The 18,099-nt window shown below is 36.7% G+C and overlaps 1 protein-coding gene across 1 annotated transcript in view; it reads left to right on the forward strand.

The window, feature by feature from the left end:
* Positions 1-18,099, forward strand: part of LOC135695426 (lysosomal aspartic protease) — a 28,288-nt gene that overhangs the window by 8,505 nt on the left and 1,684 nt on the right. Inside the window, exons 2-8 of the mRNA XM_065214513.1 lie at positions 868-979; positions 4,374-4,497; positions 10,423-10,541; positions 12,300-12,499; positions 13,327-13,449; positions 16,126-16,270; positions 16,576-16,674. Of these exons, the coding sequence (XP_065070585.1) occupies positions 868-979; positions 4,374-4,497; positions 10,423-10,541; positions 12,300-12,499; positions 13,327-13,449; positions 16,126-16,270; positions 16,576-16,674 (922 nt within the window). The remainder of the gene's footprint in view (positions 1-867; positions 980-4,373; positions 4,498-10,422; positions 10,542-12,299; positions 12,500-13,326; positions 13,450-16,125; positions 16,271-16,575; positions 16,675-18,099) is intronic.

The following is an 18,099-nucleotide window of genomic DNA, read 5'->3' on the forward strand; positions in this document are numbered from 1 at the left end:
AAATCAATTAGATAAATGCTCTCATTGTACTTCCAGATCATTATTCAGACCAATTTAACAGTTCATTAAGTCGTTTCAATTCATCAACAGTTCAGTCGCACTTGCAATCTTGTTAACAGCAGCCTGCAGTCTCATCGTTTTGGGTCGACGGAACCTTCAACAACGCACTAGTTGCTTTACTCGTTCCAGGTGCATCGTAAAACCGATAAGACCAAACAAACGTTAAAAAGGCAAATATATTTGCGAGAAATTTAGCGTCGGTTTGGAGGTGAATACCCCTAAGCGTAGTGCTAAAATCGTATGGTTAGCCCATGTTATGATCAGATTTAAACTTCATGTAAAGATATTTCAACCCCTCATTGTTGTAATGAAATAGCATGCGCACTAAACTTAATCGATAATACTTGACAGCGACGCCGTAAGAGGAAAGGGAGTCGCAAATTTTCTTCTCGTTAATTCTTACTCCAACAAGCCCTCAGATTCGTTTGATTCGCTATTGCTTTGATTTTTGGCTCGCAACCTTACTACAACTCTGAGTTCTGCAACTGAATCATATTTTCCAATACTAAGACCCTCCACACTTCATCCTTTCTTGTTCCTATTTAATTTCTAATTTCAGCGTAGAATCCTGCCAGACAAGGAGGAACTGACAAAATTCAAGTTAAGAATTTTTTGTACGAAAGCAATGTGTTCTGTCAAAAAATCTTTGATTTCATGCTGAATTAATCTAGATAAATTCAAGCTTTGTAAAGCTGCCGTTTGTACACAAATCTGAGAAAATGTGTTAGGCCCGTTAAAACCACACCACGTCCAATTATATTGTCCCAATGTCATAAGTTACTCAAAGTTGTTTTATTTCATTTTCAGGGTACCTTTGCATCGTATGCCTAGCGCTAGGCAGATAATTCGCAGTGTTGGCGCTGCCAATAAACTTGAAGAGCTGAATGAAACCCCGGAGTATCTACACAATTTTTTAGATGTAAGTTTCCTTAAAGCTTAATTTACAGTTCACGCTGTTTGGGCTTTGCTCAGTCCGGCCAGGAGCGACTATAGATAGGCTTTTACAAGGCTGAGGCACGGAAGACTTGCTCACTTTTTTTAGTTCCCATTCCACTCGGCTGTCAAAGAAGGTGAAAAATGTATTTGGTAGAAGCCTAAACCAGGTTATTTCAAGATAGTCCTCCATCCAGCTTCTTTAACACCCCACCAGCGATGCCAATCTCTCTCACCTATTAAGTGCCATTTTTAGTTAAAAAAGATCAATATGGTTTATCCTGGAAACCTTGTACCATCATAGATGGTACCGAAGATTGTGCCATTCCTTTTTTCTGTGCAAAGCTGAAGCACTAGAATACCTTTATTTGCGGATACCTCAGCAGCGAAACCTGGTTTATAACCTAAGAAACTCACGTAGTTACACAAAGCCTACTGGAAGAACAATTCGGTACTCAAACTCGTATTTCCAAAATACCGTATCTGAATGGAATCTTCTGGACAATGAAGTACGAAATTCTCCTTCGATTTCCAAGTTTAAAAAGAATCTGCTTGCTATCATTAGGTCAATAAACAATCCTACCTACAACATTCGTGACATTCTGAGTATCAGCATGAAGCGCTAGGATCTCTTCGCCCTCTATACAGCATGAAGCGCTAGGATCTCTTCGACCAGCTCTCAGGTATCGATGGATTCAATGTTGCCGGTGTAAATATGAAAGACTCTTGTTTACTCTTGTTTGGAATTTGGGTACAGTTGCAAACAGAATTATATTAGAAGCAACAATTTCCTTCGTTAAGGCCTCAGAAAGGTTAAATTAAGACCGAAATTCAGCAGCAGCACCCCTTTCTTTTCTTTCTCTAATTTTTTTTTTTTATTTTCTTTTTCTTTTTTCTTAGATAAGGAACCTTTTTGTTGAATTGTATGTGGTATTCATGGCGAGGACTCGGTGACCTTGTGTTTTTCCTCACCATGAATGTCACAGCTTAATGTAATTGTAGTTTTGTAGTTGTAGTTGTTCTTAATTGATATAGAAAAAATATGGTTGATACGGGTGAAAGGCCTGCTTGATTAACGCCCCGTGATAAGAACACAATTTTATAGCCCCCGTGTATCAACTCTTGTTATTTACCAAGTTGGTCAATTATTTACGTTGGTTAATTGGTAGGAATTCCTTTTAAAAGTGTGGATCTAGAGATGAAAGGGGATAGAGACTGGCTATCTTCTTTTTTACAGCAATGTAACGCTTGGACTGATATTTGCTATCTATGTTGTTTCATCATGTCTCAATAATGATGGCTCTCCATCAAGATTTCAACATGCTTTAAATTTAAAGGTTGAAGAAGCACAGAGTTATCTAAAAACAAAATAGCAAATCTTGTTACAAGAGCGATAATCACATATAAAAATTTCCAGAGCGCTTTCTCAACCATATTGATGCTATCCTAGTGAGCATGAGTACATTCAAATATGTATAAAGATCATTGGCAGTAAGTAGGGGCATCAAAGAGTAAATGATCGCAAATAGCTCTTCTGAAGACATGAACGGCTTTTTCTGAACACTTTTCTTGCCAATCAAACAACGGAGAAATCGGGAAAATAGTTCGATAGCAGGGGTGTTGAAATGTTTCCTCCCTCCCTCCCGGATATCTCTGCTATTGAAGAACGTATCATCCACCTTTGAATTTGGACGGAGGGCAGTTCTTTTGTTTTAGATAGTTTTTTTATTTATGCGTAAAAGATAAATTTTGTTGTGGAGATTCAGAAATATCCAAGGGATCAACAACATTTATGATGTAATATTACAAAATGGCAAAGAGGCTCACTAAAATCGACCAATTGAATTGGCACTGTGAACTGCAATCAGATACGAGGCAAAACAAGGACAATAATCATGTTAAGACGTCCGCTATTGCATGTTTTGATTGCAAAAAACATTATTCGGCTGTAACCAGGTGGAAATGACTACTTCTTATCCCCTTTTTTCTCTTTTTTCCATTTTTAATTTTAAAATTTTTTTGAAACATTGAGTTTTTAGTTTTTACCTTATATGCCTATAAAAACAAAAAATAGTATCCGGGACAATATACGATGTTAATGGAGAGGGAAGCACAATTTACGAGTCTTATTGACAACTATTGGAAGATTTTCTTTAGGTTAAAGATCTGGTCTCTTGTACCTAATCTTTTCCGAACTACAAAATCTTTTCCTTGGTTGTTTTTTTAGTCGCTTTCTAAGATATTGCTCAGCTTATCATTAACCAGCGTCAGTCTTAGTGGTTGTTGCTTGATGTCATTACGAGGTGAGGGATATTACGCAAGCTACTGGCTTCGATGATCTATTTGTAGGTGAATTGATACGTGATTCAAGTTCTCACTTTGTTTTCATAAATCATTCAAAATTTTCACAAAAGATTTCACCGTTTCAATAGCTTTAACTTATATACAGCTGCAAATTCCAATCTGGGGACAAGAAAGACCTACTTTACTTGATTGGGTATACCAGAATCAAAAACAATATTGAATAATTCATCACCCTCAGTTTGTCACCAAAAATAAGTGATTAGTTTAAAGCTCTTTCTCTACTTTGATTTGCTCAATAGTTATTTATTTATTAGAAGATCTGAAGAAGTTGAAATTTTCACCGATCAGTAGCTTAACTGAGAAACTAAAAACGAACATTTTCAAAACGTCTTAGACTATTCGAAGCAGCCAATAAAAAGATACAGTCATCAAATGATTAGGGTGAATGTCATTCTTTCAAATGCATTATTTGTCCTCTTTTTCCTTTTTCTACTTTCAAATTATGGTTTCGTAATAAGGGCTCTGTATGTTTGATTGGAAATGCCTCTGATTTGTGTAGTTGAAAGAAGTCACTTATGATTATTGGATAAATGTGGCTTCTGAAGTGATGATTTGCCGCAACAGATTGCTTCATAAAACAAGCGTGTGATGCGTGTTAGATGAGACTCGCCGCACCTGAATGTTGAATAGAAGAGAACTCTGATGATTGTATGACGAGAGGAATTTCTAACTGTTGTATAGAAAGAAAGTCTAGTGATGAGTGATAGATGGGAGTCGCTGCTGATGAGTGTTTGTTATAATTGCGCAGGCTTTGTTATTTGTGGAGAGCCAATCCTCTTGCTTCTCTCCAGGCTATTTTCCAATGCCCAAGGGGAGCTGCAGATTGCTCGCTTTAACTGTCAAAAAACAGCAAATTCCCCTCCTTGAAATCAATCTTCCTTTTAATTCTTTTTTTATGTATCTATGAATAGCTCATCTGGAGATTACTAGGAGAGCTGTTTACCACACATCTTCTAAAAGTCTTATTCGATGTAGCATTTTAGTCAGTTTGCTGCAATCATTTGGTTTATTTATAGGCCCAATATTACGGAGAGATTGGAATTGGTACACCACAACAGACTTTTAAAGTCATCTTTGACACAGGTTCCTCAAATCTCTGGATTCCCTCACGAGATTGCCCCTGGACGGATATTGCATGCCGTGAGTATATCATGTTCAAGTTTCATTAAACTTAGATTTCTTTCACAAGTAACGTATTCAGATCAATATCATTATAACAGTAAACCAAATTGTTAACAATGTATTACCATATTTAACTTCCTTTTACTGAGAAATTATGATGAATAAATCCGGTATGAAATGAAAACTGGTTCAATAAAATTCAAATGATTTGGATAAGGATCAACAGTTACTTCTACAGTATGTTACTTCAACATTAGTCCCCTTTTCCGCATGCCCTACATAACCATATTGTTTAGCGTTTTTATTTCGTATCGTTTTCCCGAGCATTTCATTCTATACCATGTTGCTGAGTGTTTTCATTCCGTATTGTATCACTGAGTGTTTTTATTTCATACATTATTACTAAGTGTTTTCATTCTATACTGTATTGCTGCGCGTTTTCATTCCATACTGTATTGCTGAGCGTTTTCATTCCGTACTGTTTTGCTGAGGTTTTCATTCCGTACTGTATTGCTGAGCGTTTTCATTCCGTACTGTATTGCTGAGCGTTTTCATTTAATACCGTATTTCTGAGCGTTTTCACTCTATACTATATCGCTGAGCGTTTTCGTTTTTTACCCTATTTCTGAGCGTTTTCATTCCGTACTACATTCTTGAGCCTTTTTATTCCGTACTGTTTTGCTGAGCGTTTTTATTAATACTGTATTTCTTAGCTTTTTCACTCTATGCCGTATTCTTTGGCGTTTTCATTCTATACTGTATTATTTTGCGTTTTCATTACATACCGTATTGCTGAGCGTTTTCATTCTGTACTGTATTGCTGAGCGTTTTCATTCCGTACTGTATTGCTGAGCGTTTTCATTCCGTACTGTATTGCTGAGCGTTTTCATTCCATACTGTATTGCTGAGCGTTTTCATTCCGTACTGTATTGCTGAGCTTTTTGATTCCGTACTGTATTGCTGAGCGTTTTCATCCCGTACTGTTTTGCTGAGCGTTTTGATTCCGTACTGTATTGCTGAGCGTTTTCATTCCGTACTAGGTTGCAGAGCGTTTTCATTCCATACTGTATTCTCAAACCTTTGTTATCATAAATTACTTGGACTAAAGTACTGACCGTAAGTTCGAGAGGCATTTCACTGTTGTCCAGAAAATACTAGATTTCCACGAATCAAAATGATTTCTCAGGATTTACCGATTCCTACCATAGAGTGATTTGCCGCTCGGATTTTGTCAGTTAAAATCCGAATCTTCAAGGGCCATATTTGGTTATGGAAACATGCAATATTGGTCATAAATTATATTTCAATTTGCTATTGAAGACCGGGATAGTGCCAATTTGGTGCCTATCGCCAGATTTTTGAAAATGTTGTCCCAGATTTGAAAATTTATGCAGTTATGTTGCATAAGGTAGAACAAAGAAAAAGTCGATCTAAACTATCGCTTCCCCTATTATGATATTCGATCTAAGAGTAAGATTTTGTCCTTGAAATTTGCTTCAAAAAATGCATTTTCCGGTGAATTTGAAGCATTTGATTATAACAAATTTCCCCCTTCGGCGGGAACCATGGTGCCGCCTCAGGTAGTAACGTAATTCTACCTTTATCCTAGGTGCCAGTTACTCTATACCGGATTGCAATCGGAGCCGAGTAACTTTCATATCGGATAGGGGTTTAAGTTGCGCTATGCCACACCAATCAGGTTAAGAAACGCTCTGATTAGCGGAGTGAAAATCGCTCCGCTTTGGAGGTGATACGAAAATCTCTCCGGAGTCCCTCCGTAGCAGAGCGTTGTAGTGTAATCGCACGAATCCGATATGCTCCACTTCGAAACAAAGGATTTTCTTATTGTTTTCTGATTGAAGCAATTCGATCGTTATTGAGCAATGGCGCTTTCTGAGATTTTGTTGCTGTTGGATAATGCCAAATCGAAATCATCCCAACATTTTCGTATTTGGAATTCATCTCTTCCCAAATTTTAATGAAGTGGCCCTTGGACAAAAAACATACTTTAACACATCAGATAGGAACACAATCTCGCTATCCGTCCGACGAACCTCATCATTTATCTCTTAGTTTCATAGTTGTTTTCGTCATTTTGTGCATAGCTATTGAAAACGAATTCGCAACAGCACATAGATTCGAAAATGTCAAAAATTTCATCTGGTAGATTTTGTGTACCAGAAATGCAAAGGAATGCAGGTTTATGAGCGAGCGGAGCGTCGTAGTATAACTGCTACCCTTGATATCACTCCGGAGTAAAAGTTACTCCGCTCTGCTCCGCTCTGCTCCTCTCCTATAGCAATCCGGTATAGTGTAATACTAGCCCTAATCTACGGATGCCAGTGATGTTCACTGTTAAGTACGACAGAGACGAGATAAAAAGTGCACTTTTCAATATCTTTCCAGCTAAGGCAAAAGTTATAGGTTTTTTGACCCGCCCTCCTTACACTTATACGAAATGCTTCTATTTAATTTAAATAAATAAAGAAATTTTGTCGGAAAATGTTTCTTTCTGGCCCCCTCTAGAGTCCATTCGCCACGACGCCCCTGCGTTTTCATTTCATAATGTTTTGCTAAGCGTTTTCATTCTATACTGTATTGTTGAGCGTTTTTATTCTATACCTTATTGCTGTGCGTTTTCGTTTGATACCATACTGCTGAGTGCATTGCATCCATGAACAGGATTTCAGATTGGTTGAAGAAATATTAATATTATTGTCCGTTCAAGATGCCACATGCTTAACCTGCTCAACTTTATAATCATAGTAGCTATTGTGGGGTCTCTTTGAAGGCTTCTTTTAACGTGAGAAATATCCACATGCGCAATTATTATATGAAATTGTCATAATCCTTGTCGATTAATGGAGGTCCATATCTCAATACCTATCGCGGCAGTTAAACGCTTAGGCAACATTTTGTCGTAATTTATACGCTCTCGAACTGGTTGTTAGCTACAAAATTGGAAGTGCAATTTGCATTTTTTGTAGAAGATCGGCACTATCACAGCAAAACAAGTTCTATCATTATCTCAGTCGCGACCACATGGCGAGAGGATGACAAGGCAGCCTTTTTTCAGAACTGCTGGGCTATCTTTTATATGCAATCTCGAAAATACGTTTGCTTCGAAGAACGTATTCTGCTTTTGGTATGATTGTTTCTTAGCCAAGGTAATCACAAATACGTCCAATGTCTAGCCTTTCACATTGTCTGGAAATAAGACAAACTGTTTCGTAGTCAGTTTTCTTTAAAAACTGCTGTTGGTTTTTTTGCACCTCTCGATACATGCCATCATTAGATAGCTTTAGACAGTAAAAATTAATTTTTCTAGAGAATTCCAGTTTTCCTCTTTTTTGGCTTAGACAGGTGTTATCGTTTTGCCCGATCCTAATACAATCTGAATGACTTAACGATTTGCTTAACGCGATATTCCCGTAATCAATTAGCTTCCCTCCTCGTTATAAGAGCTGTTTTAGGTAAAGGTTCATGACCATTAATTTTTACATAGGTCAGGGGAAAGAAGAAGATTAATAAGAATTTAGCACAAAAGCCAGCTTTTCTTCACCAGTTTTGAACTGATTTGTCCAAAATGGTCTTTTGCCAAATCCAGGCACTCCATTAGTTTCATTTGGGTTTAAGAATTAGGGAACTAAATAAGAGAAAATCAGCTAATGTGGATATTTTTATTGTGACCTTGTTAATCTCGGTGTCTGAGTTCGCAGATCCAAGGATAATTTAGGTTGAAATGTGAACTAATTAAAGGGCATTGTGTTCCAATTAGTCTAAATTATCTGCATTTTGAACTCATTTGATGTTGGCTGAATGATTAAAATTAAGAGTTGCCGTCCTTTATGTCAGAGAAACTGTTTGACTGCCATGGCGAAAGTTTGATTCTTTTGCAACTTTATAGGTAAATAGGATGATCGTATGACAAAGTGAGCAGAACAAAGTTTCAGGAGATTCGCCAATTTCCAGTTAAAGTTTCAGTGTTTGATGTAGGGCGGCATTTGCCATTGCCGACAAAAAATCAATCTGGTTGCATCAATGGTCCGTTTTTTGTCCCAAATATCATTCTGCTTCACCAAACTCGCAAAATGTGTTTCAAAAAAGCTAACCGAGAAAAAAAGTTGCTTTTTCGGGAAATTTTCAAACAAGACATGACTCTATATTCACATGCCATCTTTAATTTGGCCTCCTGATCCTTGAAATTTTCGTCGTAATGCTGGCGTTAAATACAGATATAAAGATTCATCCATTTAATCTTATTTTTTATTCATACATTATACCCATTCATTAAAAAGAAAAATTATGATATCCAAAAAGAAAAGCTACATTACAATAACATTTTTAAGGTTACTCAGGGATTGAAAATAAAAATTGTCTGATCTTCCATGTATTCGTGCCGAACTGATTTCTGTTGGCTCAAAAGGTGAACTCTTAGTTCTTTTTAAAATCGTAGGATGGAATCGGTATCTCTAATGGATTGTGGGGTATCATTACAAGCAATTGGATCAGTGTACCAAGAACCTCTTTTGGTGTACTCTAATGTTAGTTTTTGCACACGAAGATCCTTCCAATTTCTATCGCTTGTGTTGTATTTTGATATGGCAGACTTTTTGCTGAAGTTATTTGTTATCCCTTCAGGACAGAGCTGATTGACAATTTTTTTCCTCATAACTGCTCGGTCAAACGTCATTAATTGATTTATGTTCACGAGTCTCTTATCCCCAGCTTCCTTTTCCTTTGAAGATTCTATTAGATCGAGTGATCTTTCTGTTCTGATATTTTTGCTGATTGCTTAGTTTGGGTTCAAAGAGTTCTCCCCATACCATGTTAGCATACCTTAAGTGGCTTTCGACAACTGCTTGATATACATTGAGCAACTGGGGTTGTTCCGTTTTTAGTTTTCTAATCGATGCTAAGCTGCCCGCTATTTTCTTTTCTCTTTGACTGATTTGCACTGTTAATCCAGCGCAACGTACCGTCAACTTGACTCTTATAATACCCCTGTTTAAAAGAAGCAATAAGGACATGCTTAAAAATTCTTATACTCTTATCGCATTAACTACATCAAATTGTCTATACCTGCCGCGCCTCGTGTTAATATCTTTTCCGTGAAAGTCCTATGTTATCTGTTACCTTACGGAGAACCTTGTATTTAGGCCATAAGTTTGGGTTCTTCGAAACTAGTTTTTTATTTTATTTTGCTCTTCTATGCTCATTTTAATAACTGAAGTAATCCATGGAACGTACTCGTTTTTACCTTCCTTTTCTTTAGAGAGGCATGAGAATTTAGCAGATGCTCAAAAATGTCCTTAAGTGGAGAGGCCATTTTACTAGTGTTGTCATTCATTTGTTCTAAAATAAAAGCCCAGTCAAATTATTTTAGGTCCTTCTGGAAATCCTCCTTTCAATTTTTTTTAATGGCTCAACAGTTTTTGGATTTTTTCTTTTGACCTTCAATACTTTTATCTTTCGCACTGTTTAAATCATGTGTAATCACGAGGTTCCTTCTGCTATTATAAATTCTTCGGCTATTTTTTGAGCAAGGGACCTATCTCCATTCTGAGTAGTATGAGAAATTTTTTCAAGATTAAAATTTCCCCCGTTTTAAAGTGCTAGAAGCACTTTTATGTAAACTAGACTAAACTGTAAACTAGAGGCCAAATGATACAGCAAATGTTCAGTTGAAAAGTAATCTGTCTGAGGCAAATAAACTTATGCGTAATATGAAATTTCAACGAAAAAGTAATTTGCTAGCAAATGCCACTAGAGATAATAGTTAAGCGCAAATTTTCATAGAGGAAACCTGTGATGAAGGCTCCCTAATGGTGTTCTCAAGTCGTTATATGTTCCATCCAGTCTTGTTTCGTAAGGTAGTAACTATCATAATCATTGTTATCATGCTAGTATATGTTGTTCATGTAATTTTCAATTTTTTTCCAGTTTTGCATACAAAGTACGACCATAGCAAGTCAAGCACATACAAAGCAAATGGTACAAAGTTCTCTATACGATATGGCAGTGGAAGCTGCTCTGGCTATTTAAGTCGAGATCTGGTCACGGTAATAAATAGATTGAATTCTTATCTTATCTCTCTGAATAAGAGTTCTTATCTATCAGGGTTGACCTTATATAAATCTCTTTGTTTGTGTACTCGCTACAACGTGCGGTACTACACTGAACGCAACGATCACCACAATGCACGCCACAATGCTCGCCGCAATGCTCACCGTAACGCACACTGCAACGCTCACTGCAACACTCACTGCAAAACTTGACGTTCACTTGAGTAATTGCTAAATCTTTTCGGAATCTTTCATTCATCTCATTTAATTGAACAATACGACTTTTTCACTAGGGTCTTCGAGCAAAATTTTGTAGCTGGCATTAGAAATAGCTATCCCGGCGATCTGCTAGCGAGATCAAAACTCATTCTGTTGTTGGGGAATCAAAAGACTCACGCCTGAAGTGACAAAACGAATAATGTGCTATTCGTTACACAATTTTGTCGTTGTAGTCGCCCTCTAAGTAGCAGTTGTAGTCGCGCTTTTTAAGCAATTTAGTTTGAATAGTAGCTACCAGGCTTATTGTATTTTCATATCATGCGAAAATGCGAAGTTTTGCAAAATACAAGTTTCGAGGCGGTATTTTGTAAAATGCGAAAGCTGATTTAAAAAACTTTATTTGCCCTGATCAACGACCGAAAACATGCAATTCACATTCATGCAAATAGCCTAGTTCATGTCCCATTCAACGTTAGATAACTCATTGGCACCTTCTGGAAAATGGTCCAAATACCAACCACGCCAAAGTCATGAACGGCCTAATTGTGAATTGCCCATCCCAGCTATATTCCATTGTAATCGGTAAATTCCGGCAGTTCTGCGTGCTCTGTGTTGTTTTAGGAGTAATTTACGCCTTTATCCACAAGGCCTATTTTCCTGTTGCCTTGCCCGGCGAAACCCGTGTGGCTTGAAAAAGACGGGGGTGATGTCAAAGATTTTCGCAAAATACGAAATGGCTGGGGGTGTTTGTATTTTACGAAAACTCGCCCAACATTGTCGAAATATTGGCTTCTATTTTAGTAAATGTATGGAAAGGCTTTGGACTGTGTTTAAAATCTTGTCAATTGAGTAGGCTTCAAAAGACTCGATAAATTTAAAGAATTTTCAAATTTAGGATTTTTTAACGCTCAGTTTTAAACAAAACGTCTAGTTCTAAAAGCTTTTGTGCAGTTCTACAATGTTTACTCATGTAAAGAAAGAATTCAAAAACATGTTGCAAAAAGACCTAGACTTTAAGCTCTTTTAAACCCTGGGGGCTTATTTATTTTTCAGTCCTTGAAGGGGGCCTATTACACGGAGGGGGGGGGGGGGGGGCTTATTAGAAGTTTTAAGTATAAAATAATATCGAAAAAATGCATCTTCTCTGCATTATTTCTATCGAAAAAACTTTGCTAGCAGATTTGAAGCTTTATTTGAATTAGTCAATTAAAATGTTTCATCTTCATCAGAATCATTGATTCAAATCCCCCCTTTCCCTTCTCGAATGAGTCCCTATGTGTAATCTTCCTTATGAAAACAAGCCCCTGGTGGTATTTTCTACGATTGGCGGTAGGTGTATTGCTATTTTGCCTATTGTTGCTAATAACGTATTATATCGATAAATATGATGTGTATTATACCGTATTGTTAATTTTTGTTTTAACAAGTGAGTATGGTAAAGATTAACTAAGAAACTTTACTATAAATATCGTAGAAAGAAAAAAATGAGCGAAAAATTCAGTCCATTGCATAACGTCTCTATTTGCTTTGCTACAGGTTGGTAAATTGGCAGTAAAAAACCAGTTGTTTGCCGAAGCCACACAGGTCCCAGGGATCGCGTTTATAGCAGCGAGATTCGATGGAATTTTGGGTATGGGGTATCAAAGCATTGCCGTGGATAACGTGACAACAGTCTTTCAAAACATGGTTATTGAAGGACTTGTAAAAGAGCCTGTTTTCTCATTTTATCTCAACAGGTAATTTTCAATTTTAATAATGCCTAGCTGAACTTTTCTGCCTAGCTGAACTTTTCCTGCTTAGCTGAAATTTTTCTGCCTAGCTGAACTTTTCTTGCTTAGCTGAAATTTTTCTGCCTAGCTGAACTTTTCCTGCCTAGCTGAACTTTTCTTACCTAGTGTTATTGCCATATTTCCAGTGACCAGAAATGTTTCAAGTGCTTGATAACAGCGATCTTGCCATTCACCAGCTGCTATGCAGGCTTCTAGTTACAGGGACCGCTGGGTATTTGAAGTCGTTTCAAAATACTAACCTAAATCACAGATAGTTCAGCGAAGTTTTGTACGTAATTTTGAGAATAATTGGGATTTTGAGAATTACTGGAGCCTCAGTCCCTCAGCTATCTCGGTTATAGCTCGGTTATTGATCAAGCTAAACTGAATAGAGAATAAGTTGGCCTTCACTAAGGCATCACAGTCATGTCCTTCGCATGAATTAATCTGTTTACACGGTGGAGATTTTGGAGAATCGGGATCGGAATCTGGATCAGGATAGGAACCTCCACCTTGAAAATCATGTTGTTAAAACACTGTGTCCCGATCCATTTCTTTTAAAACTCTATCCCATTTCAGAGATTGATTCGGATTGCAATTGAAATTCCGATCCTTAAACCGATCGCAATCGCTTATCTAAATAGAAGTTGAATATGACGAAAGCCCGTCACAACAAAGGTTTTCTAAGCAACAGCAACAAGGAAACTGAATGTTTGTAAGCTTACAAAGGCACGTATCAACTTTTGTGGAATGTTTATGAATGCGTTCCAGTTGCAATGTTTTTGCCTTTAAAGGGATCCATCTGCAAAGGTTGGTGGTGAAATAATGTTTGGTGGGAGTGATCCGACATACTATACTGGCAATTTTACGTATGTCCCTGTGTCTGTCAAAGGATATTGGCAGTTTAAGATGGATGGGTATGTACTGTATTCATTCTCCATTGCTGTGAATTCGTGTAGTTTATTGCAGTTACTAGGAAGAGGAGCAATCGAAGATCTGGAGACCATCTTCCTCTACATTTATTCTAATCGATGTTCTGGCGTTGCGATCAATCACTTTTTCAGATCTTCAACTGGAATAAATCTTCGTCAAAAGACTTTAACTTTCTTGCCTCTTCAACAAATATTCGTTTTGTTTATTCGTGCAGTTATTCGTGTTTATTCGTACAACAAATATTCGCGATTAATATCGCCAATGAACTCGGAACTGCAGCCCTCCCGATTCACCACCCAAGGATTAGATATTTTCTCCTGGTCAATAGACTTGAACTAATTCCATAAAAATTCCCAATTTTGAATTAAGATCACAAGGAGACATAAATCACATCACACGTGCTGGAATTTAGACATGTCCTTTTCAGTTGTGAAGAAATTTCGTTTACTGTATTTCCATGGCAAATTTCCTGGAACTTTATATCCACAATGTCACCTTTGTGAAGAAACCCACCTTATAAAAGAAATGGTAGAATAAAGATGCTGTGAACCATGGCTTTTTTGTAATCAGTAGATCAGTAGAACATTGACGTCCTTGTACCAGTTTAACTTCTGTTGTAGCGTCTTTCTATCAAGCTTAACTGAATCGCGTTTAAAGCCACTAGAAGAATCACACAGAACCGCCTCCCTATGCTTGCTCATTTGTTAAATTTGTGCGGAGGATTCTGTTTGAGAAATATCTTTTCGACAGAAGCGCGTCAATGTTCACTTTATCTCTAGATTAATGTATTTGTCAACTTCTTGTTTCATCGTAGACAATTCCAATTTAGAAAGATCTATTAGGACAATTTCAATTTAGACAAAGTTGACAATCGATGGGTCTCTTTCTCCTGAACCGACAAGTCCTCATATCTTTGAGATTTGGTCCAAGAGACATAATAAAAACGAATTAAAAGGAAGGCTTTTTGTGACGTCATCAATTTCACGCATTTCTGCTCAAACTTGAAAGTGAACTATTCTGGACTTTAAATCTACATGGTTGACTAAATTAAGAATCAGTAAAATATTTTCAGCTTCATAAAATTCAGTCAGGAACAATAATTTCAATGTTGATAACTGGAGATGTCCTTTTAATATTCAGCTCAAACCATTCATTTAGCCAGATTTCGTTTCTGGTTTTTTATTTTGAGGGCAGACTGTCTTTTCGCTGTAATGTTTAAACTTATTTAGCCACAGAGAGAATACTTGGATTTAAAATGTAGGTTGAATTTGAAATTGTTCCGCTGCGATTTGATCTCTTATCATACCATGCCTTATATCCTTATTTGAACAATCGTGTAAACATGAGCGATGTTTGGTCATTTCTAGTGATGAGATGAGAGGGAAATTTTTTGTTTCTTTTACATAAAACATCGATTTTTACGATTGTTAATCCTGCGGCGAATGAATGGGCATCTTGTACCGAAAAGCTCAAATGCTCGTCAAGATATCAGTAACGCTTTTGCTTGGTGGTGCCAATCGTTTTAGGCTGACAGTTATGTCTGGGTTAAGTAGCCTAAAAACGATTAAAGTGCGGAGATATCATCTCATGATTATGGAGTTCCCTTCTAAATGTAACAACCACCTACGACCGCACATTTGAAGATTTATCTTGATTCTTCATTCACGAGTTTATCGATAATTTCCTTCCGTTGCTTCTTTTTCATGTGATGTATTAATAATATCAGGTCAGACTTATAAGAATAATGGATCTTTGCGTATCACCTGTCTTAGTTCGTTCAATTTTTAAAAATTAATTCACTAATAATCCACATTCGCATTAGCATCTTCCCCGCTGCTGGTGGTTAGACTCCTCCCCTTTGTTTTTCGTAATGAAAAACCCAGCTGAAGGTAGCGAAAAACAAACTATTTTTTGTGGACTTTTAGTCTCAATAAATTTTTATCATGATAAGATTGGTTATTATCAGTGGCGCCCATAGATATGAATTTATTTTGGGCTTTAATTAAATATGCAGATGAAACCTGTTATTAAAACATTTCCTTCATATATGATTTATTTTTTTCATTCGAATGGCCTACTTTAGGTGAAATAAATCCTTACTTGATATTGAATGGCTTTGCAAAGAGCAGACATTTACAACAAAATTGGCTAAAAGCTTTTTCATCTGACACTCCTCAGAGCATGAACGTCAGAATAAGGGTCCGAAAGACCACGATGAGGAATATATACCAATCAGAAAACCGCAAGCACAAGGCCGGTATAGTTGACCAACTGTGCCGCGTGCCTAAAGAAAATTTCCCACTGGAGTCCAAGAGAGAAAAGGAACTCATTCTGTCTACTCAATAGCGGCTTTACATCTAGCAGTATTGGAATCGATCTACATATAAACGAAAAAGCCGCCATTGTGTAGACAGAAGAAGTTTTCAAGAATACAAAGCCCTTGTTGAGAGTCATCATGCTGACGTAGTCTGGGGGAACATGTCAAACAATAATTAACAGCCTATCAGAGACTGCACAATCTTGCCTTTCATATTATTAAAGCATCAAAAGTATTTTACAAAATTTACTTGCAGCAATTTGTTGCTTGTAGCTTTCAAAATGGAACGTATTTAGTGAATGTCTGTCAATCTACGTGTAACATTTTCAATTTCGTCCTCTAGTCTAAAAATTGGAACTGGTGAGTTCTGTGTTGGTGGATGTCAAGCCATCGCAGATACTGGCACATCACTTCTTGCCGGCCCGTCCTCTGAAGTACTGAAAATCAACACTCTGATTGGTGCCTTTCCGATACCTTTTGTGGGAGAGGTATTTATTTCGACTCTCTTTCCTTCTCTTTTTCCTGCATAACTAATACTGAATTATCCTTGCATTTAAACTAAGTTCAACATTTGATAATGCCTTAATGATGCAATTTATTTGGATGTCAATCAATACAATGCCAGAATCCAGATCAAAGAAGGGACTTTACTTTTGATGCATCATTTACTCTTTTGATGCATCTTTTTAGCTGTGATGAGTTGGTTTGCAGAATTAGAGAATTAATGAAAATTACAGAATTAAAAAGTAAGCTAAGATATTAGACTGATTTTTTTTAAATGAATTTATTTCAGGCCATTGTAAACTGCAGTAAAATTGACACGATGCCCGATGTAACAATCACATTAGCCGGGAAGCAATTCACGCTAAATGCAAAGCAGTACGTCCTGAAGGTAGGTAGTGTCATCATAACGTTTTTTAGTGGGTCTGTGAGGTATTGCAAGCATCATCTTATGGTTTGATCTTGTAAATTTGGGATTTTGTTAAATTAGCCGTCTGTTGTGTGTGGTGTGTTTTTTGTGGTTCAATTAATATCATATTTTTGTGTAGTTTTGTGACAATTACTAATCATGGTTTTTTGTTATTTTGCTAAAACTAATATCATGGCTTTGTGGTATTATGATCCTATCATGGTGGTTTTGATATGATATTGTTTTAATTATTATCATGTTTTTGTGTTCTTTTGCTACAATCAATTCCACGGTTTTATATTGTTTGCTACAATTAATATCATCGTTTTTGTGTAGTTCTGTTACAGTTAATATCATGCTTGTGTAGTTTTGTTGCAATTACTATCATCGTTTTATGTTATTTAGCTGAATTTAATAACATGGTTTTGTGTAGTTTTTCACAAATAATACAGTGCCTTTGTGTACAATTATAGCATGGTTTTATGTGGTGCTGTTAACTTAACTCTTTGGTTTTATGTTGTTTTTTTAACTTGACCACGTGGGTTTATGTGGTTTTGTTTTGATTAATATTATTGGTTTTGACACAATTATTATGACGGTATTGTGTTGTTTTGTCAACTTAACCTCGTGGTTTTATGTTGTGTTGTTGCATTTAATATCACAGTTTTGTGTGGATTTGTTACAATTATTATTATGGTTTTATGTGGTTTTTTCAATAGATATTGAGTTAACCTCTTGGTTTCGTGTAGTTTTTTGTGTTACCATGGTTTTTGATGGTTTTATGCTTTTTTTTAATATCAGTTCGTAATTAAAAAGGCTAGAGATTGAAGATTTGGTATTGTGTATCTCAATCAATCAGCCTTAAAACCTCTTCTTGTCGCACAGCATTTGAGACCTGAATGTTTTGATAATTTTAAGCTGAGTCGACCCTAGTTTTGCCTTTGTATCAGAAGTTGGTTGTACGCTGAGTAGTCTAGTAGCAGCAGAGCTCAAGATTCACTCTAGTTGTTGCAAATAACCTAGGTTTCCAGGGGTTGAAAGAGGTATTACGATTGGAATAATGGCACGTTCAGATTGGCAACCTTCCCCGTTTCTTTTGACTTTTCAGTTATTTTATTCTCAAGGCAGTATCGAACGCAAACATTTAAAGTATAATGTTCTATGTTTCCTCTGTTTGAGCCATTTTAAAGCTTTACAGTACGAGACTTTATTAAACACTCTTTGAGTTGTGTGAAATTTTGTGGAGCATTGTCAACGAATGCACATGTCTAAACTTGCGTTATTTGCCGGATGAGCTTTTGTCAGTTGCAATATTCTTATTGCACGCAGGAATGGATCTACTGTGTCAACCGTGAGAGCAATATAATAAGTACTAACTCTGGGCATTAAAACACGTGAATTCAAAGT

Source organism: Rhopilema esculentum, chromosome 2 (assembly GCF_057945365.1).
Source record: "Rhopilema esculentum isolate cy_ngs chromosome 2, ASM5794536v1, whole genome shotgun sequence".
In the NCBI taxonomy this organism is placed as follows: Eukaryota; Metazoa; Cnidaria; class Scyphozoa; order Rhizostomeae; family Rhizostomatidae; genus Rhopilema; species Rhopilema esculentum.